General features: G+C 44.8%; 4 protein-coding genes and 1 pseudogene across 4 annotated transcripts in view; 3 read left to right on the top strand and 2 right to left on the bottom strand.

Annotated features, from left to right (window-relative positions):
* Positions 1-1,070: 1,070 nt before the first annotated feature.
* On the top strand, positions 1,071-3,888 carry LOC128712847 (uncharacterized transmembrane protein DDB_G0289901-like). Its single transcript, XM_053807716.1, has 5 exons — positions 1,071-1,317; positions 1,366-1,548; positions 1,612-1,731; positions 1,787-2,606; positions 2,670-3,888. The coding sequence occupies exons 1-5, from the start codon at positions 1,071-1,073 to the stop codon at positions 3,886-3,888; spliced, it is 2,589 nt and encodes an 862-aa protein (XP_053663691.1).
* A 94-nt stretch (positions 3,889-3,982) lies between these two features.
* LOC128712846 (alpha-amylase A-like) lies at positions 3,983-6,285 on the bottom strand (annotated as a pseudogene).
* Positions 6,286-6,926: 641 nt separating this feature from the next.
* Positions 6,927-7,472, top strand: LOC128714231 (U3 small nucleolar ribonucleoprotein protein IMP3). The gene has a single exon (XM_053809107.1). It carries the CDS (start codon positions 6,927-6,929, stop codon positions 7,470-7,472), a length of 546 nt encoding a protein of 181 aa, XP_053665082.1.
* A 679-nt stretch (positions 7,473-8,151) lies between these two features.
* On the bottom strand, positions 8,152-14,620 carry LOC128713791 (uncharacterized). Its single transcript, XM_053808660.1, has 7 exons — positions 14,324-14,620; positions 14,139-14,198; positions 11,230-11,912; positions 10,711-11,003; positions 10,411-10,640; positions 9,476-10,334; positions 8,152-8,792 (listed from the first exon to the last, which is right to left on the bottom strand). Exons 1-7 carry the CDS (start codon positions 14,618-14,620, stop codon positions 8,152-8,154), a joined length of 3,063 nt encoding a protein of 1,020 aa, XP_053664635.1.
* A 2,464-nt stretch (positions 14,621-17,084) lies between these two features.
* Positions 17,085-25,634, top strand: part of LOC128713834 (uncharacterized) — an 88,446-nt gene continuing 79,896 nt past the window's right edge. Inside the window, exons 1-2 of the mRNA XM_053808704.1 lie at positions 17,085-17,585; positions 22,118-22,237. Coding sequence (XP_053664679.1) covers positions 17,085-17,585; positions 22,118-22,237 — 621 coding nt within the window. The remainder of the gene's footprint in view (positions 17,586-22,117; positions 22,238-25,634) is intronic.

Genomic DNA, 25,634 nt, shown 5'->3' with positions numbered 1-25,634 from the left:
TAAAATCAAATTTCCATTTAGCCTTCGCATCCAGGAACTCACATGGGTATAAATTATCGGCACTTAGCAAACCCCATTATCAGACATTAGTAATCAGGGGATTTGTCGTTAATTATTAAATTACAACCACTTCAACACAACAATAAACCACCCGTTTTGGTGACTGGTAACGTCCGCAAGGCTACCTCCCGTATTGTTTTATCCATTAACGATCCTGTATTATTACGCCAAAGAGTCATAATCAACTGTTCGGTTGCAGTTCTTGAAAGTAAAATTAGAGAAAAAAAAACACACAATTCTTCCCAATGCGATCGATCAATCTTCGTCCCCAAAGGCTGCATTTTGCTACAAACTACCGATCGATCTATCGATCGAAGGGATTATTAGATTATATACTGCGCGCCATAACCTTCCCTCATTTTGTTTCGGTATTAACGAAGATGATCCACAAAGATTAATCGGGTGAACCGTCCCGCAAGGCAGCTCCCAACTCCCGGGGCAATTGGCAGCGGGGCCAATTACTGTGCTAATAGTGCACGTTGCAATGCCAAAGAATTATAGACCGTCGAAAGGGAACTAGCAGCTAGCGGTCGCGCGGTTCGTTTGTGGAGTAGCGTGACGTGACGAAGTGTAAGAGACGGAACCGGCTTTTAAGAATGTTAGAAATTGTTAATTACCCAAGATGCATGACGAATGCCGCAAGGGATGTTTTATTCTATGATATAGCAGTACACACACACATTCATACAGATGATCACACCCGCACAACTTGGGGGTGGTTGAATGATCTGCCCTATATCACAAATCCCGACTGGGGGTTTGACACGATTACCAACCAGACGAAGCAAACTCAATCATACCGGTTCCTCAAGTATTAAGTCATCTGGTTGGGATTATTAGCATGGAGATGTTTTAGTGTGGACACACACACACACGCTCTAACGCACATCCGTATCGATCGAGTGCGTTACTGCAAATCGCTTATAAAAACACTCAACAGCATGATCGTAGCAAACAGTGTCTTCGGTACAGTGCAAACAAAGCGTGCTGGGCTCAGTGTTCTCGTCACCATGGCGCACGGTTACGTACATGCAACGCTTACCTGGGCGGTGCTTTCGTTGATGTTGGGTGTGATAACAGAGCAAGGATATGGTTGGAATCTGCAACCAAACGCGAATTATCAAGGAGCGGGTTACTTTGGTGGACGTGGCGCAGGCACTGTAGGCAATCAAGGTTCAGGAGGCGCTAGTGGTGGATCGTGGAGTGCGGGAGCTGGTGGTTTCCAAGGTCAATCAGGTGGAGGTAGTACAGCAGATCGTTCAGTGTGGAATCCTTTTTGGCATTGCAAATGATCTCTTTTTTAAGGAGCTTCCGGTGGAGTGGATCGAGCAGTGGGCATTGGAGCCAACCAATGGACGGGTGGTGATAGTAGTAGAGCTCTGGGAGGAGTAGCAGGAGGAGTGTCCACAGCCAGTGATAGTTTTGGAGGTGCTGGAACAGGTTTTCAGCAGTCGGGTGGAATCAATTCTGGAGCTCACTTAGCGACAGGTAGTGCGATCGGTTGAATATAACGTTAAAGTGATTGTTACTAAGAATGATCCTCTTTTTAAGGTTCTGAAGGTGGTGCTAGTTACAACAACCAAGGAAATTCGGGCAACTTTGGAGCTTCTAATGTTGGTCTTGGTCAGTTTGCTCCTCATCATGCTAATAGACCAGTTACTGATGCTAATGGTAGGTAAAGTGCGTTTACTAAATAACTGCATGTTAACACCTTTGTTATCTACAGCTTTTGGAGGATCTTTCGGATCATCCGGACCAGGGTTTGGAGCAGGTGGACATTATCACGCTAGTCGACCCGCAACCTATGGTGTTCAACCATGGCGCTACGGAGCACCGCATTACGGTGGTTACGGTGCAGCCAGATGGCCGTGGCACGGTAATGGTTACGTTTATCGGGTTCCGGTAGCACACATCAATCCGGACGGAAGTTACAGCTTTTCCTACTACACACCGCACTTTTCCCGCGAAGAAACTGGACACAGCAATGGAAATGTCGAAGGAACGTACGGCTTCCAGAACGATGGTGTGAAGCACAATTTTTCCTTCAATGCTGCACCGGATGTAGATCTGCGGTCAAGTATCGGTGACTCCCGCGTGGGTGTTCCTAGTCCGGATGAGTATGGGCCACAGTCGGTTCATTCGCGAGCGCGATTACCATTAGTGCCACAAACAACCTTCCAGCCTGGTTTGGACGAACAGACCAGGACCGGTGATGGAGTTCCAAACAGTTGGGCCAGCCGAAGTGGTGTTGATGCGGGTGCAAATGATCAAAGTTCACTTGCCGTTGTTGGGTTACCGAAAGCATCAACAGAAGCGAGCGATGCTGCACAGCCTACTGCTCCTGCTGCTTCTACTACTGATCGCAATCAAATAGTGCGAGGATCACCAGAATCAGTTGGTGTCAACGATCTGGAAGCGCGATTATCTCAAGCGGATGGAACGGTAACAACTGTTCCCCCACTGGGCGGATCTGTGGAACAGGTGGTGACACGTCCCGAGAATGAAGTGCCCTCCTACAGTAACGAAATCGGACAAAATGATTTGCAGTACGCCGGTGTGGCGGATGGTGGTTACCAACCCTTCGGAGCACGCACTCCAAATATCGCTAGGGATGGTACTGTTTCGCCTGACAGATCGTATCGCTTTGGCTACCAAACACCGGACGCAGCTCGTGAAGAAACTGCCGATCAGGCAGGTAACGTTCGGGGATCGTTTTCCTACAATAATGAAGCGGGCCGCAATGACATGCAGTACATCGCTGGGGCAGGTATGGGCTTTCGTCCAACTGGGGGAAGTTTATCCGTGCCGAATGGCTTAGGTGGAGGTGGTACCGCAACCGGTGGTGCTACTGGAACTGGATTGTTTGGCGGATCTGGCGCTGGTTTTGGAGATAGTGGAGCCGGTGGTAATCAAGGAGTAGGAGGAGCTTTTGGAGGGTCTGGTGTTGGGTTTGGAGATAGCGGAGTTGTTGGTAATCAAGGAGTAGGTGGAGCTTTTGCAGGCACTGGAACTGGTTTTGGAGGGGTAGGAGCTGGAAACCGTGGTGGACAAGGAGTTGGAGGAACTTTTGGAGGATCCGGCTCTGGTTTTGGAGATACTGGAGTTGTGGGCAATCAAGGAGGAACCTTTGGAGGATCTGGTACTGGTGCTGGAGGTGCCGGAGTTTTTGGCAACCAGGGAGGACAAAGAGTAGGAGGTAACTTTGGAGGATCTGGTTTCGGGGTTGAAAGAGGCGCAGGAGGGCAAGCAGGTTCTGGAGTAGGTGGAAACTTTGGAGGATCTACTGCAGGATTTGGAGGTGATGATAGATCTCGTGCTTTTGGAAACCAAGGAACACAAACCGGTCTTAGAGCAGGAACTCAAGGTGCAGGTTTTGGAGGTGACGGTAGGCCATTGGCATTCGGAAATCAAGGATCACAACTGGGTGGAGGCGCAGGCGGTACTTTCGGAGGAACTAACACAGGTTTGGGAGCTGATGGACGCCCGTTAGCTTCTGGCAATCAAGGAGCACAAACCGGTTCCGGCACAAGGGGAACCTTTGGAGGCTTTGATGGAAGATTTGGTAGCCAAGCAGGACAAGGATTCGGATCCTTCGGTAATCAGGGAACTACACATAACCCTGTTACTAGAAGTCCATCTGCAAATGGTTTTGATAATGGTCAATGGAATGGTTCAACACGTCGATCTGGTTCAGCCTCAGAGGATAGAGCTGATGAAAACACCACCGTAAACGATGAAGATGCTGAACAAACAACTACGTTCGGAGATTATGGAGATGTAGCTGGCGCAAGACTGTTTACTAACGCAAACCGTCGTTTAGCGCAGTGAAGAAGGTACATAGGTGTATGTATCAAATGTCGCAGAATAAAACATATTACTCGATTTCATAATCCGCTGTCGGTTTGATTTGATCTTTTTACACTCAAGAAACGCGCCTAATTAGATCGAGCACAATACTGGAGAAGGCTGGAAGCGTTAGGCTAACCGTACCATCTTCATTCACAAGAACTCGAGTACCAGTGCAGTCTGTACCGATTCGTTCGCCGGAAATTATATCACAGTACTCGCCCGCAGGTAGACACGACTTCCATACACCGTCGTACGTTTGCATACCGGAGTTAAATACCGCAAAACCCACACTACCACGACAGAAGGCAAATGTTCCACTTGTAAACTGAACATCCGTCAGTGGTGCCGGTGCTACCAGACTCCGGAAGCTAACCAAACGTCGTACTACTGGCCAGCGGTGCTCACAGATCCATCCATTTCGGCAGGAACCATCACTGGTTGGGTAACCGGGCGGCAAGATATTCATCCGCCCATCGGCAGGAGGTCCTTGGTCGGTGTCGGTGAAGTTGTAGGAGCTCATCAATCGCACAGTACCATAATCGGTGGCCAGGGTGAATGCGATGGCTTGGATGTACTTTGAACCATCCTTGAAGGTAAGAATCGAATCACCACCTGCTCCGTGTCCACGCTGGTTATCATGGTTATCAACAAACACCAGTGCAGATGCTGATGGTGTTAGGCCGAACTGTGTTGCATTGTTTTTGGTAAGTGCTTGCAATACGGAAGCTTCCAACTTGCCACGGAAGGCAAGCCCGATAAAGAGAGAATACTTAAACTCGGTGACTTCCCCAAGATCGGTGTACTGGGAGCTAAAAGATGAGCAAACGTCATTACACGAACGTTATAAAGTGTAGTCAAGAAACACTTACGCAGTTACAGCTTCGCTTCCAAGATCGATCACCTCCTGGTAGATGAAAGGGGCGGTATCCATTGGAAAATCATATGATACGTCGAGGAAGTTCAATCGATTATAGATAGCGCGCAAATCTTCCGGTTGCATGTGTTTGCTGCCGTCCATCCTAAAGCCAGCCACACCCAGCGCGATCAGTCGGTTCATAAACTCAACGATACGATCCTGCACGTACGGTTCCGCTTGGTTCAAGTCCGGCAAACCGCTCAGTTTACAGTAGCGTACATTCGTAGCATTCTGATAGTTGTTGATGGTACAATCAGCATGAAAGTGAGTTCCATTGTACGGTACGGCCGGATAGTCTCTATTGGCAGGATCACTGGGCGATCCTGCAGTACCGTACAGTGGAACACTGTCACCTGGAGCTGCCATGTGGTTGACGACTATGTCCACATACACACGAACTCCAGCACGTTGGCAACGCCGCACCATCGCAGCAAACTGTTGTTCGTTGCCTGATCGCGAGTTGATCGTGTATGAGATGGGCTGATACCTTTCCCACCAGGGGCGGTTCGGTACAATCGCGTACTCATTCACTGGCGACACCTGCACGCCACCGTATCCGGCAGGTCCGAGAAGCTGCTCACACTCCACCGCAATATCGTCAAATGTCCATTCAAACAGATGTACCATTACATGACGTCCTGGGTAATAGTGAGGATCGTTATGATTAACGGAAGAGGTCGCATCTTCCCGAGCCAAAATGTTTGGAAGGCTGGACAACTTAGATGTAACACCAGGTATGCTATTGGCAAGCGAACTGAGACCTTGTGTAAGTGTTTCAATATTTTCCGACGAGAAATTCACTTCCGCGTCCGATGTCAGCTTGAAGCTACTTTGCACAGGGTTAACTTTCAATGCATTTGCTAAGTTAGGAAATAGTGAAACACGTTGTTCGTTTGTTGGAATTAGTGTAGAAAATTGGCTGAGAATTGCCGAGGGATTGAACAAAGATCGCGAAGCATTTGAGGCAAGACTTCCGAACGCGTTTGCTGCATTTTGAAAGCGACTAACTCCGTCGGGAATAACGTTGCTAAACGAGCGTAAAATGTTGGCAAAATCCGGTACTCCCGGAATTTGTACATTCGATGGTGATATCGATGGCGATTGGAACGGGAGTGTGTTTGTTTGGCTGGACAGGAAGCTGGTGAAAGGATTGGTAAACCTTTCTATTAAGCTCGATGATGAAGATCCACTGTTGGTACCGAGCTGGGGAGCTTGAGCTACAAATGAAACTCGTCTCGATTGGGGATCGAGTGCAGCACTCAGAAGGCTGCTTGAAAATCCTAATGCACCGCCATTCGCGAGTGATGGTATGGTGAATGGACCTAACTGTAGGCCGTACGCTGATTTGAAATTGGCATACGAGCTCACTATTAGCAACACTATCAAGCCAAACGCTGCCATGATCTGGCAATGGTACTAAAAGACGGATACGCTATTACACGTGGTTTTATAGTGAACATAGCACATGCTGGTTCGGTACACGTTCATTGTTTGCACAGGTTGAGATGTGTTGAACTACAAGCAATGGGACCGATGATAGACGGTAATGATATTGCTTTAAAGTTTTAATTTTAGGAGAAATGCACCAATGAGACAACAGTGTTTATCATTCATCTATCGTAAATTGAATAATAACGACTAGACTCACCTGCGGAGTAGACCTTGTAGAGGAAGGAATTAGAATGCTTGCCAGTTTCGTTTCAATCTTTATGCTAGAACAAACACATTACACATTGTAGTACAATGCAATTTTTTTGTACAATTCCTACAATCTAGCAATCCACTTCATTCTCTTTTCAATCAATACCCGTGATACCACAGTACACTTTCAGCTGTGGCCAAATACCACAGTTGAGCTGAGCATGCAGGGGAAAACAAGTTTGACAGCTGTCAACCCCAAGCTGCCTCATGTATTTGTTTACATTTTTTCGCTCTCTTCTCTGGTCTCTTTTATTCCACACCGCACTGTGCCGCTGGGACTGTTTTGCTATTAACAATGCGTAAAACAATCCACAAATAAGCGTGTTCTAAAGTGAGTTCAGTTGTACGTAATCAAGCCTCTGTTTTCGACTGTTAAAGTAACAACAAACTTACCCCAACAATGGTGCGAAAATTGAAATTCCATGAGAAAAAGCTGCTCAAGAAGGTGGATTTCTTCAACTGGAAGGAAACGAACAGCTTGCACGAATCCAAGGTGATGCGCAAGTACCACCTGCAGAAACGTGAAGATTACACCGCTTACAACAAGGTGGCTCGGAACGTTCGTGAGCTAGCAAAAAAGATTGCTGACATCGATCAAAAGCACCCGTTCCGGACGGAGCTGAGTGCGTTGCTACTGGAGAAGCTCTACGTATTGGGTGTGATACCGACCAAGTGGGATCTGGAGAATGCAAGCACCATCAGCGCATCATCGTTCTGCCGTCGCCGGCTTCCGCTCGTGCTGGTGAGAAACAAAATGTCGGAAAATGTAACGCACGCGACGAAAATGGTCGAGCACGGGCACGTGCGAGTCGGTGTAGAGGTTGTGAAGGATCCGGCCTTTCTGGTACCCCGTACGCTGGAAGATTTCATCACATGGGTGGACGGTTCCGCCATCCAGAAGCATCTGATGGAGTATAACGATATGAGAGATGATTTTGAGATGTAAATACAGTACGATTTGTTTGTAAGTAGCAAGCGCTTTGGCTTGTCCTCACTCACTAATGAATCATTCATCCGAATTCTTTCACTATAAATAAGAAAAGGGCGATAGTTCTATAGTTTTGTTATTTATGTAAGTTTTTGCGCATAATATTACCACAAAGAATATTTTTGTCACGTTTCAGTAATTAAATAAAATCACTCCTTCACACCTTTTGTTTTTCATTGCTTCCTTCAGCGTACTGCTAAATGAGTAAATTAAATTCAAACAAACGAACGCGAACGTAAATCTCCGTATACCGGTGACGCTTCTTGTGGTGTATTTAGGCGGAAAGTTTAGTATAATATTGTAGGGACAGCCGTTTTTAAATACGGTACTGATATTCAAGGAAGATTTCGTGGAAACGTGGATCACACCCAACTACACCGCCGACGCAGCAAACTGCAACGATAGCAAACTGAATAACTTGCGTCAAACAATTACTGCTCATAATCGTAACATTCTAGTCGTGTGTTAATTTTGCAAAATGTTTCCCTCTAAGGTACACTCATACTGTTACACTAAACATAACACGCACCCTGTGCACTCCTATCGTAATAAGTCTGCCGAGCAAATCCGCTACCGCTTTGGCTCGTTCGTGGCAGATAGTTGCTCCTTATGCTGCAAGTTTACACCGTTCATCCATCTAACCTACAACCGATTTCGATTCTTTGCCGGCTTCACCGTTCGCCGCCACATCCGCACCACCGTTTGCAGCCGTCCCTTTTTTACCCGCACCGCTCTGTGATTTGCCGGTCTCACCTTCCTCCTCATCCTCGACACCATCAGCGGCCGTATCAGATCGCTGTTCCAGCCCGTTCTTTTCCGTATGCCGGAACTTATCGTAGCGCTCCAGGTTCGTTTTATCGTCATCTTCCTCCTCGACGTCATCCTGCACGTCACGCAACAGATCGCCCAAGTCATCATTGTCCACCACCTGCCACATCAGTTTGTCGACCTGTTCGTCTGTCAGCGTAACGGGAACATCGGCACCACCGAGCGCGGTTAAATTATTGCTTCCATCGAACGATAGATTTGCTTCGCTTGAATCAACACTGGCCGCATCGTGCGCTACCGTAGTCGTGTTGCTGGTGTTGGAAGCATTTGTTTTTGTTGCGTTGGTGACAGCAGCATCGCTTCCTGCGGAACTATTCTTTTCCGGTTTGATATCGCTTTCGGATTTTATCGAACCAGACTCATTCGGGTTGGTACTGGCTGTGTTAGTGTTATCCGTAGACGGTTTTGATTCGGTGGTTCCAGTCGAATCGTTCAATTTCTTTTCATCACCTGTGAAAATAAAATGACATTATTGGTACTCATGAATCAATGCGTTAAGATTACGATAGTTAAAAGCACCGGGTGTACGAAACGTAGTGGTAACCGATAGTTCTTTTTCACGTTTTGATTGGATTGTTAAGATTTTGTTTGGTAAGTTTTGTAAATCATATCGTACAGATGACACACACACAAATTATATCCATTTTTATGTCTCGAGTAGAATGGCACCGATTACTCGGCGTATTTTTGGTGTCGTTGAAGCTCTTTCTCTCTCTCTCTTCTTGGCACAACGACCTTCTAGGTCATGTCTACCATTTCTGGCTTACTAGACTTAATTTTACCACGTAGCCGGTAGCGTAGTCCTAGCTACAGCGGATTGATCCGGAAGGGGTTTTGGACCGTTCCAATCGTGTGAAGGTTTATCGACATAAACCTTTCACTTCAGATATCTTTACAGGAAATCGCGAAAAAAAAAAACGATTCGGATAGTCGAAATCGCCATATTTCGATATCAAGTAAATGTGGAACAACAATATTTAATGGTTACAATTGTACTGGACTGATGCTTTTAGCACAGAAACGGACATGGCGGTCTGTATCACTGGTTTCAAATTATTTAGAAAAAAAGTACATCGATTACCACTAGGCACCGGAAACACCCTGCATCAACCAGCATTTTTGTTACGCCTTACCCTTCGTTCCTGTGGCTGACTCCTTATCACCCTTCAGCTTCTTCTTGTGGATACGCTCCGCCTGTTCGCGTAGCTTCTTATCATTCCGGAAGCGTATGTACAGCTTCAGATGAGGTCGCTTCTTACAGTGATCGCGCAGTATCCGTTCCTGGTTTTCTACAGAACGCCGTGGCAAATACATATTGCACAGCTCACAGAATTGCACCTGTACGTTCTTCACGTACTCCGCACCGATGATCATTTGATTTTCATCGTCCTCATCAAAATCATCATCTTCCTCGTCATCGTCATCCTCCGTTCCGGCCCGAGCACCACCACCACCGGCATCACCGAAGCCACGCTTTCTTGTGGGTGTCGATTCCGCACCTGCACCCGGTTCACAAATTTCATCCACCTTGCCAACCTCATCGACGATGGTCAAGCTGTCCAGGTCTATATCGCCCGTATCAACCGGATGCTCTTCGCCCGACTCTTCTCCCTTCGTGGACGAAGCGTACCGCTCGACGCGTGCCTTAATTTTCAAATGATCCAAAGATGCACGGTGCGTTTCGAACGCCATCGGGCTCTTGAAGCCGAGGTTACATATGTTGCAGTACGGCATCAGGAATTTCTTCATCATCTTGTGCCCTTCGGACTGCTGGTGACTGGCGCGCTGTTGCCGGTAGTTCAGGCGGCACAGCATGCAGAACCCAGGACGCTTCGTTTCCTCCCCTCCTGTGCCGTCGTCTGATTTTTCATCCTCGTCCTTTTGGGCATTTCGCTGCGCGGCACGCATTTCCAGCAAACGCTCCCGGCACTTAAGAGCCAACGTGCGCATTTTAAGTTTGTGGGAACGTGTAAAAAGATGCGTTTGGTACTCCTGCAAAAAAAACAACAGATGAATAAGTTAAATAGACTATTTTTACAGGAACACTATCCCTTCGCGGCCCGCTTACCTTGAACGTTACACACTTTATCTTGCAGTGTACACACGTGAGTTTGATGAAGTTGGACGACCGGTACTTCGTGTTGATCTTAGTCGATCGCTTATTTGCCGATCCTTCGTCGGAAGCCTTACGGTCTCCTTCCGCACTATCCTTTCCGTCTTCTTTCTTGGTGGCTTTCTTTACCGGTGTTGGTATTTTTACACCATCTTTTTCCTCGCCGTCTTCACCGATCGTTGTTGCTATAGGGAAAGGAAAACATTAAGCATTTACAACACAATGCAGTTAAAAATACAATGCAATTATTCGTACCAGTATTGTTGGGATCATCTTCGTCATGATCCTCCTCTTCATTACGTGCGGACGATTTGGACTTTGTATCTCCAGCATCGTCATCGTCGTCCCATAGTTCACCTTTTTCCTCCTTAATGTCCACCTCTTCTTCCTCATCTTCTACTGCAACGTCAGTTTTCTTGGCCTTTTTAGTTCGTGATGGTGCCGCTTCGACATCATCACCATCGTCCTCTTCGTCGTCGTCATCATTTTCGGACGCCGACTCATCGTATCCGTCCTTTGCGGCCTGAAGCGCACGCTTGTAGAGAACTCTGTGGGACCTTCATAACGTGTATTAATGATCAAATCTCACTCCTATATCTAGACCAGTAATGACAAACATAAGGACTTCTCAAAATCGAAGGAATATCGAGAAATTCGTCTGTTTTTACCACTTGCTAGCCAATAAAATTGTTCATATTTTATAAGCAAACAAAAGGAACTTGACATCACTGGTCTAGAATTATGGTGCCCCTCGATATGTAAGGCAGTACGTACTTTTTCGATATCCTCATATCAAACGTCCGTTTGGACATCACATCGCTGCCACCCATAATACGGCTTCGCATGTCACCACGACCTCTTATCGATGGGAAGCGTCGGTTGTGCATCGGTATTGGACGCATATCCGTCGGCCGGTGATGCCCACCCATGATGCGTGACGTCAGCATGCCCCGCCGGCCATCGGAGCGGTAGTGCGAAATCCGTCCCCGCATCATACCACTTCCCCGGCGATGCATTCCACCACCGCCCATGAGTGAGCTACCGCCAATGTGTGACCGATGGCCGCCTCCCATCGGTGGGCGCATCATCGAACGACCGCCGCTGCTGCTGCTGTGGTTGCTCCGCATCGCCACCGAACGTGGCGGCCCCATGCTGGTAGAGCTGTTGTCCCGTGACCTGTAAGAACTACCGGAATCGCCGCCACCACCGCCCCCGCCGCTACCACCGCCACCACCATGGCTACGGCTGGCACTGCTGCTGCTGCGATGATGATCGAACTTGCTACGGTTCGAACTGTCGGCGGCACCGGACGACGACGAGTGGTGCTCGTTGCTGCCACGCTTATCGTACGATGAGCTGGAACTGCCTCCCTCGTGGTACCGGCTAGACGAACCACCACCACGTCCACCAACAGCACCGCTGCCGCTGCTACCATAATCGCGTCGCGAGCTTCCTCCCTGCTATACACACCATCAGGATACCCCGCGCACCGTTGCATCATATGGCATCCCGTTCATCGACGAAGTGATTTGTTCCCAGTTTGTGCATTCCGTTGCGTGCATTAAACCACGACACACACAAACAGTACATTCATGTGATGGATAATTTCGTGAATTGGTTGAAGAGATTTGGCATTAGAATATCAGTTCATGTCAGATTAAGGGAAGTTGATCTTTGATTTGATTAAAATGGGCCCCATTTTGGTGTTGGGTTTGTTTATGCAATACTGTTACGGACGAAAAAAACCCACCAATTCGTTGGTTATTCGAGAGGTATAAGCGATAGAGAATTAACTAGCCATGGGGGCTAGCTTCGCAAGTGATCTGGTTTTGCTGCGACGCGTGAGCTTTTTTGCCGACATTCATGCCATTTGGCTTAATACATTCGTAAAAAAAGCTTGCACCAAACGTACCTCAAGAGAGCTAGTCAGTTTTGTTATTATGGCCATGTGTTCTACTACGTGTGTTGCTTATCGATGTTACGATCACCAATGACTCACTGTTTTGCTCTATCTCCCACATATTTTTCCACGTCTCATGTTATGGTTGTCCTTTCAAACAGTGAATTTTTTGCACCTTCGCCATCATTACGCTTCAACGTTCATTTCCTCCTGTTATTTAACACATGCAGCACCATCGCGAACAGCATTGCACATAGCTACAACAAGTTTCCTGTATCACCGGCTGCATTAGACTATCAAGGAGCATGCGAAGGTCCTACTAATGAATAACTGTGTTGTATCGTTTACCAGTTTTCTCGTGTCACCATTTTCCATATCCTTCTGTACTTGTTGCATCGATAAATGTGCATTAACCACCTGCTATCATGAAGATATGCTCTACTTGCTGGTGTGTGAGTGAACAATTTCACGGAAAGAAAAATCTGTAGATACAAGACACGTTACATCGGATCGGAACATAGGGTACAAAGAAAAAATATGCACGGCGAGAACAACTGCAGAGTTGGGCGATTTTCTTCTCCGTGGAGCAACTCGTGCAACAACCGATCGATGGGCGATCGGGGATCATTGGCCTTTACTGCGGCATTCTTTAGCACGGTTCTTTCTGTTCTCTACACGCCGCCTGTTTATAATGTTGAACTGGGAAAATAGATGAATGCAAGATAAACTCAAGGAGAAACACTCGACATACAACGCTCCTTTGCTTTTTACGTTGAAATTAATTTCGATATCGATTACAACGATTACGACGGGAAAGGATGCGTTTGTGATCAGTTCCTTCCTGCCAAAGATGCTCGATGCTCCCCTGCAGCAATAGCGGCCATTATTCTGTCGCTCTCACACACTGTGTGGATTCAACCTTTGATACTGCATACATCTTGATATATCGTTCGCTTTCTTGAATGCGCGTTTTGCACCAAGAAGCTTTCGCTGTTTGTAATAACGAAAACAATCTTTTCCACTTGGTCTCTTTTCATTCTGCTTCCCAATAGCAACGTGCAGCATTATCAAAACCGACTCGTCAGCCCGGGAACCTACCGCCATTAGATGAATGTTCATTTCCGCTCTAAACGGTACACACGATATTACGGTACGGTATCGTCCACGAATAGGCATATGCGACCGTCAAAGGGGTCGTACCTTTTGCTCCGGTTGCATGCCCGGGTTATTTAGCTTGATCAGAACCTCGTTCTCTAGGAAGGATCCACTACAGACAAATCCATTCCCCGTTTTTTGCTTGCTATGTTCAAATGATCATCAGCTGTAGCAGCTTAACGTCGTGTCTCTTCTTCATTGGAAATAACTTTACGGATTTGATGTTAAACGCGAAATAAAGAAAAGTATCATCAATTAATATGTATCACGACAGGAAATAGGCATTTGTGTACAAAAAAGGTATCGGTTAAACAAGCCTTCTAATACATTACGCAGGGGGTTGAGTGGCTATGGTAAACTAAAATTACGATTGAAAAGGTACTTTTTTCCCGCAATTGGAAAAAAGCTAGTGCTTTATGTGTATGTCACTAATACTGTCGCTATAAGTATGGCGTTTAACCTTTCCAGACGTACCGAAAACTATGTTTGCAGAAGGCTAACAATTCGAGGCAGATTGAGATTGAGCATTGATTTGCGTTCGCATTTCGCTTATACAACGCGGTCCTTACATTCGCAACATTATAGCCAAGTCGATTTGCTATTATCAATACTTTGCGCCCACAATTACCTGAGTGTTGTGATCGCTGCGAGGACGCTTCCGATCCGGTGAACGACGGTCGCGATTATCCTGGCGATGGAACGACGGGGAAAAAGATACAATATTCATTATTGTGCTGTCACAATGTCAACCGTTTCGGTTGGGGCACGGTTTATTATTTTTAACAAACTGTCCGGTGTCAGACAGCCACTTACCTCGTACTTGGAAGAGTTCGAACGCTTGTAGTTATCGTTGCGACTCTCGTGCCGAGAGTACCTTGAATCTGATTCGTACCGGGACGAGTTCCGGGAATCGTATCCACCGCCACCGCCACCGCTACCACCACTGCTACTATACCGACTGTTTCGGTTATCGTTCCGGTTGTCATAGCTGCTGCTGTTATGATGGTTCGAACCATGGTATCCACTTCCGCCATGGTACGTGCTGCGTCCAGCTCCCCGTGAGCCTCCACCCCGCGAGTGGTAACCACCCCGCACACCACGTATAACCATTTTTGGAGGCTTCCTTTTTCACTTTCTTCCTTCTCGTTTCACACTCCTCGCAGAATGAAGTAAACAGTACGCTAGACGTTAAGAAAAAGAAACATGTTCAATTATATACGATTTACAGATAAAATGTTCCGAAGTGCTTTTTTTCTTCTTCTAAGCTCACAACAAATTGCAAATCGTAGAAATTCACAATTCTAATATGGCGGAACACCGGTGCTATAGACGCCGCCAAGGCGAATGAAAAGTTTGCACCAAACGCCAATTACCTGATGAATTAACACGCTCCACTAGTGGAAATTAAGCGGATGCACTAAGCTTCGGCAAATACTACTTCTTTCTTGCGGTAAATTGTCTTGCAACACGTATTTTCTGTAGGTAAAATCTTGTAAACGCAGAATGGGCACGGTGAAAGATTTTTTTCACGTTCTCGAATATGGTTATTTGGCAGGTTGGTTCGGGGAATGCATTTTGACAGCCCAGTCCCAAATGACAGATGGGCTTTGAACGAACCGGCGTGAAGGGGAAAATTGAAATTTTGAAGCAATCCACAAGTAAAATGAATGAAAAAAATCCATAAAACGCAATAATTTCATATTGTTTTATTTTTAAACACATTTATACGTTTGTACACGTCATATTTACCAATAATATTTTGTACGGAACGAGGCCCAAGAGTAGGATTGAAGTGTTCGAATAGAGCGAAGTGTGAGGAAGGGGCCGTTCGGGTTTCCGATGTTCATTCTCTTCACAAACGCTCTCTCGCGACAGCGGCGATGGAAGCGCTCTCGCACAACGGGATTGCTCCCTGGGTAGTAGCCAGAATTCAGACAGAGGGGGCCCGCTGTTCGCGATTTGCTCAGCACACAGCATTCAAACAACAACATCTGACTTGCGAGGAATCACACCAATGCACCGTACGTGCGTGATTGCAGCGAAGCCGGTAAGCGAAAGTGCGGCCAAATAAAACATTTTCCTGGAAGCGAGTTGTTTGCTAGTTGTGAGGAAATTTTCGTAGTGGTGATTTTTTTTTTGTGGGCAAAAGTAACAAAAACTATCGTTCGTGTATGTTGAACGGTGCGAGTGTGTGTGATTTCCAAACGCCTAGTGTGAACGATTGTCGCGTGTGCAATATCCTTTCGGTTCATCCAAAAATGCAGATGACTAGTGATGATGATGATGATACTGATGAGACGATGATGTTGCATTTTCGGTAGCCAAAACGGCCATGGTTCGGTGCGCGTGCATGCTTCTGACCGAAGGACACACGCGATCGACTAGCCCCAAACGCCGTCTTGCCAATCAAGTGTGCCGTGTGTTGGGTTTCCCATTCCGATCGATTTGGAAGCAGCAGACGTTTGCGAAATCTTGTTAATCGAAATCAATCATATCTGAACCTTTTTATATGTGTTCACAAGAGTAAAACAGGATTTTTATCGTAAATTTATTAATATGTTTAAATACACTCCCAATTACTGACAATAATGATCAAACTGTTATTGGGCTTTCCTGGGAAGAGATATGCAATAGCAACTGTTATAGAGTGTGTGTTTGTAGGGAATACCACGTACGTCATTTGAAAAAAAAAAGCATTGAAGTGATATTGTACAATAGTGTGCGACAGCAGCGCAGTGTCCTTCTCAACATTACCATCTTTGCCGGGTTGTAAAAGTAGTGGTGACAACTGACCGACAAAAGAACCGGCTTTTAAACCGTTTCCTGCTAAAAAAAAACCCAACCGTCATGCCGTTGAACAAACAATCGTATTGTTCTTGGTTTTATTTTGTGTAATGGTAGACACGTAATGTGTAAACTTGATGAAAAAGTTCCTAAACGATGTGCAAAAAATGTGCAACGTCTAAAAAAACGAACAAAATGGTTATCGCTTGCCCGTCGAAGTAGTGTTTAGCACTATGGCGTCCTCTGCCTACAGTGAAGTAAAGTTGTGATTTCCATAGATACACGTCCAAAGGTTCCTGCGATTCCTTCGATTACCTCAGGTGGTTTCAGCATTTGTTAATATTTTCCTTTCTCACAGGGTAGATTCGTTTTGTTTTCCCAGGAATTGAGTGTGTGTGTGTTGTACGCCGTTGCGTAGTAGTCGTCTAGTAGTAACTGGTTCAGTTTTTCCACCGTTGTGACACAGTGCGTGCGTGTTTTTCGATCGCAATCGTGTGTATTGTGTACAATTGTGTGCGAAAGTGTGGTCTTCTTTTTCGTTGTCAAGATGCGTCGCAAAGCGTTGTTCCGTGTGGTGTGCGTATGAAAGAGTGTCCGTTGAGCGATATTTGTTTCGCTCCCTGTTGCTGGAAAAGAGCTTCCCTAGCGAAAACAAGAAAAAAAGTAAGAAAACGAGGTGGTGATTTGTGAGAAGAACGTGCGTGCGTGCGTGTGTGTGTGTGCGGGTTCCCCGTTCGTTGTGTTTCTGAAGGAGTGCATCCCCAGGGTTTCCTGGCAAAACACATTCAACATGTCGAAAACAATCGAAACCCATCTGCAAAGCAACGAGGTGCGAATACCGAAGAAATCGAACGGCTTCGATCTGACCACGTCAACCGGTGGCGGCGGTGGCGGAGGTGGTCCGTGTCAGTACTTCAAGAGTTCGTTCGCCCGGTCGCTATCGTTCAGCCAAGGGCCGGGCGGTCCGCCGGGTGGCGGTGGTGTGCGCGGACCTTACGGGGGCGCAGAACAGCACTTTACCCGGTCGCTGGATTTTGATGTAAATTACGATCCGATCGGTGGTGTTGGCGATCGCAACGACATGGATGGGGGTGGTGGCGCGCACCAAATGATGATGATGATGGGCACGCCATCCTCCGCCTCGCCCGTGTATGAGGAGGAGGGCGAAGGGACGGTGTCACGCGGTGAAAGTGATCCCGATCCGGACGCGGCGTCGCTGGGCGGGCTGAATGGAATCGAGACCAGCAACGGTGGCATTGTTAAAACGCTCTGGAACTACGCCAAGGGACAGGTAGGTCGGACCAGGCATGAAAGGAATGTGGCGTATACATTCTCCGGAGGGTTGGCCTTTGCTGTAGAGAAGCGGTGGTTTAATTATGTTCTGTAGCTAAACGTTCTCGGAGGCACTGGAATGTTGCATGTCCATTACAATCGGGGATGTGCACACTCCGAACGTTCAATTTGGATGTTTAGAATTTAAATTTATTGTTGTCAAACAGTTTACAATTTAGCCTATCGGCGTTGGCATTTGTCTCCTATTGCTCCGTTAAGCTAGTTACTTAAGTAAAATATTCATTTTCAATTGCTTAGTATTGAAGTTCGATTACCGCACATAATTTTCTTGGATCTCGGAGCAATTAGTTACATTGATTCCGTTTTTGTTTAGGAGCCTTCATCTGCCCTTGTTTCTACATTACTACTAAAGTTGATATCCCTATTGATTGAAGATTTTACAATTGAACTACTAGAGGAGGTTGATCGAAGTGTGATCATCAAAGTGTATTCTAAATACATCGGAGAATTCTTCTGAGTCCCGAGCATGACCTGAGAATTCTGAACAGGGAAGACTTCAGAGACCAATCTAACGAGAGAGATTCCACAACTTTTATTTTGATATCGTTAATTCTACATTCTGCGGATTGATTGTGGACTCCACCTGATGACTATTTTTTTTGGGAAGATATTACTGTCGAAAAAGATTCAGTAATTGGGATATTTCTTACGGCCCGAGGGGACATTGTGGTAGTTCTGGTAAAAGAACACAAGATCTCGTCTCCGTGATATCGGGCAGTTTATTTTTGTGAATCTTCGTCTACACCACGCGTGGGATATCTTTTATCAAATAAAAAGTCATAACTTCTTCCCAGTGAATTAATTCTTGGTTGGTCTAAAAGCTTTACTAAGGAAGATTCCGCTAGAATTCCAGAACGCATGCGGTAAACAAAGAATTTCTGTAACGAAGTCCAAAAGTAGCGATTACTGGGCAGTTCTTCTGACTTATTTCGTAAGGCAGTTCTTGGCAGTTCAGAATTCCAGGATTCTGACTGAGAGGAGCAGTGATGGGACTTCCCGAATAGATGCACGATTGACGGATTCTACTCGGATCCCGATTCCCGATGAAACTGGAGTAGAATTTAGTGTTTATTCTGGATTGTAGCCAAGTTCAAACGCTTTTGAGTTCAGTGCCGATTCCTGTGTCTGTCGTGTCTTGTCGATCTTCATCAGGATATGATAATTTCTGGATTTACTTGTAGGCTCGATCTCAGAGACATTGAGATCACTGTTTAGTATCCCAACTGTATTAGCATTATTATCATATCATCATTAGTATCAGACTGTTTCTTGGGCCTTTTCCTTAACCTGTAGGAAAGTTATGCAATTTTGGCAAAAGCCAGGTTGAATTTTTCCTATCAATTTTTTTGGTTCTCTGAGCACCTTACACCGGGACATGAAGACATGAAGACTCCCATCGACGAATGAATGAATTACAAACAATTAGCGCAGAAACACTCTACGTACATAATTGGCATCTCCCCATGTCTGCAATGAAGAGGCTGCACATTCAGCATCTAAACCCAAAAGAAACGAACAAACCTCACACATTCTTATTAGCTAGATCAATTTGTTTAGCATACCTATCGGGTTTCAATCTTTCTCTAGCGCCAGAGAAGAGAAGGTATTTAACGTTTAAATGCGTTTTTGTGATGTTGTTCTGGGGGGTTCCCTCTGCCAATTAGCACCTTTATTGCGGTGGGAAAAAAAGGCCAAGCACAGCGCACCCGTATCGGTGGTAATTATGGTGTCTTGATCTGATATCAACAGCCCTTCTTAGATGTTTCTTTTCTTTTATGTTGCGATTTTAGTAATGTTATTATCGCTTTCCTTGCAGCCCTGTTCTTGGGGAAGACATGCGACCCGGGTGGGTTAACGTTCATGTTGCAGCTGTGGGGAGATTTAATTGTGTGTCTGTGTGCCGATGAGCAGGGAAGGATTATTCTAATTAGTTTTTTTTATTCTTTAAAGCTTGGTACCAATTTGTTCTGTGGTGTTTCAAGCATTAACTCTCCCAGGGTCACTTGAAATCATGGACAGGTTAGCTGGATATTGAAAAAAAGCCTTAAGAGCTATGAACTCTGTGAGAATTTTATATTTGGAAGTAGTACTCTCAGCGCAGTACTGCAAGAATGACCAACGGTGTGATCAAAATGCCTTCTTAGAGAAGCGGCATATCGTTTTACATCGTCCGTGGAAAGGCAGAAGCAACATTAGCAGGATGCAACAAGAATGTGCAGTTTGCAGCAGCTTCACCAGCTTGATTTGTTTTTGTTTGGTAATATGAGCGGTTCATCTGCAGGAATGCGAAGCATGCACTCGATCTAGAATAGCAATCTCGTTGTATAAGCGTTTTATAGGTTTTTGTTTTGCTCTACGTTTCGTTGTTGTCGTTTTCGTAGCAGAGGTCGCATTATTTTCGGTCACTTTCATCAAATGCGTGCCCATCATCAATTTTCCATTTCCTTAACAGTGGACATTGACTGCGGGACTTAGGGAGTAGAACGGCTGAAGACCCACCGGCTAGATGGGGTTGCTTTTGGTAGTGTGTGTGTGTGTAAAAGGGCGCACAACGTTGCACCGGCAGTAAAAATAGAAACGCAATTTTGTGTCGCTTTTTCCGAGTGCACGCGCGGTCACAGAGAGAGACCCGCGAGGTGAAAAAGATGGCTTGTGCATATCGCACACGCCATTACTGCCGAGCATAGTGTGTGCTCCGGAGCACGTGTGGAATCATTCTTTACATCGTTAAAAAGAATTTGGGGAAGGTTGAAAGCGGACCATTCGTTTGAAGTTGAAGTTGAATGATTTGAGTATTCAAGAAAGTGTTAATATTTGCGAAATTTTATAAACATATAATAGTTTAAATTATACAGGCAATTTGAAAGGCAGTTAAATACTAAAACACATGGTTTTGTATTTAATTTTGTTCGAAAGATTTGTTTTTGTTTTAGTTATTCTATCTTTGGGTGTCTTAATATTGTGGCAGGGTTAAAATGCAATCATTAATTCCATGTTCCTACATACTTCACGAATGTCACAATATGTTCTCAAGGTTAAAGGGAATTGACGTACATAAGAAAAAAATAAAAAAGATTGAATTTTTTTTAAAGATTACTTAAAATCTTAATACGTTTTCCGGCTACACATGTTTTTGCTTACATTTGCCTTTGGCAAATGGAAACTCCTTTTGCTCTTGCACCAGGCCCCTTCGACAGCGACCTCCTGAAAGATGCATATAATGGAGGTCGTACCGTTGGAAATAGAACAAAATCAATATTTTTCCGTAAATTTCCCCAAATTTTCTTCATAATATGTGCGATTTTTAGACTATCTTGAAATGGGCATAAATGGTTAAAATAATATTTTGATCGTATACTGTCGGTAATCAGACTTAGATTGCATACATGGCGTTAAATCGTTTTTGAGTTAAACTGCCCACCAACTATGAAAATATGGTTTCGAGATAATCGCGTTTGAAGCTTAGTTCAGTGAGAAACAACAGGGTTGGGATCACACTCTGCTTGAATGGGATTACGATCGGCCGATCTAAGATCTTCTTTTGGTGAAATAGGGTATGCTTTAGATTGTTGAGATCATATTCATTCATAGTGAGATTTTTCTCATTCAACCTGTGCTGATTTAACTGAGCGGGTCAAGCGGGTTTAACCATAATTTAGGCAATCGGACAAACAGAATAACCCTTGGACTTTGCCCGTACAGGATACAAAAGTTCCCATCAAATGAAGTTCATCCTCTTGATAATGTCTTGTTAATGGTTAAGGAAAACGCAAAGAAATACTTCCCCTTGTGTGAATTAGATGATTTGAGTCAGAAGAATCTGAATTTATCTCAAACATTAAATTGATGCTTCTGAAACTGTATTAAGAAGAACCATGAATCTTTAAAGGTTCAAGATGTTCATTTCAATTTTTTAGCTTGTTAAGGAATTATTAAGGAAATACGAATTATGATAGTTTTATCGATAGTTACAAAAAACGAGTGAATAAATGTTTGGAGTTTCATGATTTTTTAGAATTTCTTGAGGACTTCTGGCAAATTATTAATCTCCAAGAATTGTTGAATGTTTAAAGGTTCATTAATCTTTTGAAAGTCTTTTAATGAATCAATTGAAAATGAATGATCATTCTCGAAATATCCATGCTACACGTTAGACGATAAAGGTTGGTAATCATTATCAAGTCAATGTTAATCAAACTAAGAGTATATATTTGGGGTTCTGTTGGAGTTTTGGAGTTTGGATCTATTTGGGGGTTTGGAGTTCTACTGTCTCATTCGTCATCATTAGATGAACCTCAGCTGGTTCGTTAACCCCCCCCCCCCCCTCCCCCGCCCCCCTTCAATCTCCTAGTGTTACTAAAAGTAGTTAAAATACTATGATTTCGATCTCTAAAACTGATTATATAGATCATATATACCTGAGCCATTTCATATTCATTAACAATAAACATTTCCAATATATCTTTGCAGGACATTAAATCAGCCAACAGTAGCCCCGCCAAACGAGCCATCACGTTAAAGTCGAACGGTACGCTCGGTGCGCGAAAATCCATCGAAGCCAACGAAATAGAAGTTTTACGTCTGCGCAAGGTAAGTTATACCCACACCGGTACTCGGAAAACGGTTACTACTGTTCAGCGCATTTTCCAGCGCGCACGCATATACACACGAACAAGCATGAAAAATAGCACTTTGGTCTTTTATCGTAAAAGCATCGCAAAGCGCACCGACCACAACCGGGCGGGTGGGTGGTTTGTGCTGCTTATGCAATGTACAAATTATTTAATGATAACAACTGACGCGAATTAATTGTAATCGCATCTTTCAGCGCACGAACTCACAGTAGGTCGATTTCTTTTCGGTTTTTTTTTTGTTGCTTTGAGTGATCGTGCACCCGCGATAAATAGCTTCGTCTCAAACCGCACACAGCTATGTTCAGCAAAGTGTGAGCGCATAATGTTCGGGTTGCTTGTGTTATGTTATTATACTTGCTGTGGCCACGCCAACCTTGACACGATATCGAATTGTCGAATTATTTGTTTTGCTACTCCTGCTTCTTTGTTGGTTTTGCTCTTTGTTTTGATCATGTGTGTGGCGCCTGCTACTGTTGTTCGATATAAATTATCCGTTTTTGTACATTTCTTAACAGAGGAACGTTTCCTTTTTTTTTGCACTTTGACAACTTTACTTTATCGACAACGCGTGTGCTCCGTACGTAATTCGCCGTTTTTTAGAAATTTTGTTTTTTTTATCCTTTACTATCTTATTTTGGGCGTTTGTGGCTTTGAGTGGTTCGGTCAACGTTTGGTGTTTGATTTTCAAGATCGCCTTCAATTCGTTGAGTTTGTGTATCAGGTTTTAGGAGTGCTACCGTGTATTGTAGGTTACGTATTGAAGCGTCTTCGCGTTGGAGTCGTTCGATTGATTACGAAGCGTCATTTTCACCCTCTCCGAATCATTTTTCCACGATCGTTCAGTATGGGTGCTGCTATGCCTCGTGTTTGTTTGTACGTTAATTGTATTGTTTTTCACCGGTTTTTTTCCCATAAGCTAGCCGGGGTGGGAAAGGATTGATGGATGGGGGTTGGTCTTGTGATATCGCGCGCACAGGAAGCACCGCATCCGAGAAAACAATGTCAAAGTAGTAAAGTGAGACGAAAAAGAGAGCTGGAAAAGCGCGAAATTAACGCTCGCCGGCTGCGCGGGCCCACAATCACCCGGGGTGGACGATTTTCCCGATGCACGGATTCACGGTCCACTAGTAACCGTAGCGAGGGGGTAGAAGGGTAGAGAGAAGGAGAGCGAATGAACGAGACCACAGTTGGGCGTAATGAACTACCAATTAAGTAATTTTTGAAGAGCCCCACATACCTGCAATGAAGTATTCGTATCTTTGTTTTTCGTATCTTTGTTTTTCGCACTACCGTTCGGTGCCGTTTGCTGTTAAAAGAGAAAAAAAACACCCACCGTTCCACTAAAACTCTTAACTTAACTTAAAAACTGTTCTCTGTTGGGTTTGGTTGGTCTTCCAACTTGTGAGTTTTTGCCTTGCTTCGTGCGTAAAAGGAAAATAGTCAAAGAAGCTAAAATCTTCCTTTTAGCTGCGGTTTGCAATCACGCCTCTTACACCCTCCCCCCCTTCTCCCCCCCACTTTTTTCGTACGGTGGAGAAGGGTTGATAAGGGGTATGGGTACCGTTGTTTGCGATTATCTGCGGGTGATTTATTTTACCACGCCTTTTTCGGAAGCTTTCGTACGTTGGTTTGTTCGTAATTTTCGGGGGGCAGTTTTTTTTTCGCCCACCACTAAAGACACGTTGCGGAACAGAAGAAAAAAAAAACCAGGTGACTGTCGTTCCACTTACCTGTGCCTAAACATGGATCTAATTTCTGAATCGAAGGAAGTGGCATATTTTAATTTCTAATACACATTAAATCCGTTTCGGCGGAGAAGCGGTACAGTCATAACCATACCTTATTGGAAGTTCTTGAGGCATTCCATTTTTCAAGTTCTTGAAGTTGAAGCCTGTTATCGGAGCCTCATACGCTGAGGATTCAATGGCTTGTAATGATGTCTATAGTTGAAATCATTAATGCCTAGCTTCCACTGTGTGGTTTCTTTTATGTCCATCGATCAGGTCCGAGGTAGTTCCATCTGCTGTAGTACTCAAAGGAACTGCTCGAAAACGTAGCCGAACAACGGCAAATTTAACTTGTGTACTTTATTTTGGTCATATATTGCTAGCTAATCTTTAAAAATCCCACCTAAATACCTTCAATTACAAGTCACCGCATCATTATTTTCTTATCTGGCATCTGCATTTTTCCCAGCGTTATTTCGTACATAGAAATCACATTTATAAGTTAATTGCTGATTAGTAGCTCTTTCCACGATGGGAATGGTAAATGGAGCTGCACAGGCACATTCTTGTACGATCTGAGCTCTGAAGGTCAATAAACATCCGGCTCTAAAAAGGTTTCGGGTTCAATTTATTAAGGCATCATGAATGCCCCACGATTGGACGACCATAAATCAAATTCGATCTGATTTTTCTTACAAAGGGATTGAAGGTAAAAAACCCAGTGAGGAAAAGCTTTTTTTTAGTTATTATTCAATTCGTACAGATAATTGGTCTATATCACCTGCCTAGACAGTATGCTTCGAATCGTTTTCGAAATTTTTGCCCATTTATGGTTTGTTGTTGTTGTTGGCTTTTTTGTTTGACCAGTGGTCATTGTAAATTTATCATAAATTAAACCCTTCATTGCGTACTCTAGGGGGTGGGGTGAAACATCGGAATGGTGATAATTTATGCCATACCGCTCGTGTGTGTGTGTGTGTGTGTGCTGTTAGTTAGTGCAATAAATCAGATTGTGACTGACAGGCCAGAGGCCACACTAACCATCGGTTTTAGGCCAGGCCAGGAAGTGGAAGCGGAAAATTTCAACGATCCGGATGAGTTTGCGATATGAACGAAAAATGATTGCGCAGCATTATTTTGCGAGAGGCCTTTTAATTAAAAGAAGCCTACGAAAAAAAAAACCGAACTGGCTGTGATCAGCGACAACAAAAAAAGATGTTTCCTCGCCCCCGACAACGCGCGTTGTGGCTCCGACGGGGAGTCCGAAATAGGCTTAACCTTCGTATCGCTGAATCGAAAATAAGTTCTATCGATAGTGTTCCATTTCGCGGCACCGTTCGCCGGGCCCGTGCGTGTGCGTTTATAATTGAATTGATGTTCTGGTTCAACAAACGCTAACTAGAGAGAGGGTGCCTTCGAGTGTAGAGGTTCGTACGCGGAAAATATTGCCCACCGAGAGTCGACGATTTCCTGTCGGGTTTTTTGGGGAGGTTTGATGGATGGATTTTTATATTAATAAAACTGTCCATACAAACACGTCGTTCATATCGCGTAACTCACGGTTACTAGCTGTGTCCAGTTTTTTTGAGCAAAGTAAATGGCAACGCACCGTTTGCCAACTTGAAG

This window comes from Anopheles marshallii, chromosome 3 (genome assembly GCF_943734725.1).
Source record: "Anopheles marshallii chromosome 3, idAnoMarsDA_429_01, whole genome shotgun sequence".
Lineage (NCBI taxonomy): Eukaryota > Metazoa > Arthropoda > Insecta > Diptera > Culicidae > Anopheles > Anopheles marshallii.
Note: the sequence above shows the minus strand (reverse complement) of the source record. Positions and strands in the feature narration are given on the sequence as shown.

What these genes read in the sequence shown, in the direction of transcription:
- LOC128712847 (XM_053807716.1), top strand. Translation starts at nt 1,071, where the DNA reads ATGGCGCACGGTTACGTACATGCAACGCTTACCTGGGCGGTGCTTTCG. An exon ending in TGGAGCTCACTTAGCGACAG is followed by an intron (nt 1,549 to 1,611) that starts GTAGTGCGATCG and finishes CCTCTTTTTAAG; the next exon opens with GTTCTGAAGGTGGTGCTAGT. An exon ending in ACCAGTTACTGATGCTAATG is followed by an intron (nt 1,732 to 1,786) that starts GTAGGTAAAGTG and finishes TGTTATCTACAG; the next exon opens with CTTTTGGAGGATCTTTCGGA.
- LOC128714231 (XM_053809107.1), top strand. Translation starts at nt 6,927, where the DNA reads ATGGTGCGAAAATTGAAATTCCATGAGAAAAAGCTGCTCAAGAAGGTG.
- LOC128713791 (XM_053808660.1), bottom strand. Translation starts at nt 14,620, where the DNA reads ATGGTTATACGTGGTGTGCGGGGTGGTTACCACTCGCGGGGTGGAGGC. An exon ending in GATATGAGGATATCGAAAAA is followed by an intron (nt 11,004 to 11,229) that starts GTACGTACTGCC and finishes AAGGTCCCACAG; the next exon opens with AGTTCTCTACAAGCGTGCGC. An exon ending in AGATGATCCCAACAATACTG is followed by an intron (nt 10,641 to 10,710) that starts GTACGAATAATT and finishes CTTTCCCTATAG; the next exon opens with CAACAACGATCGGTGAAGAC.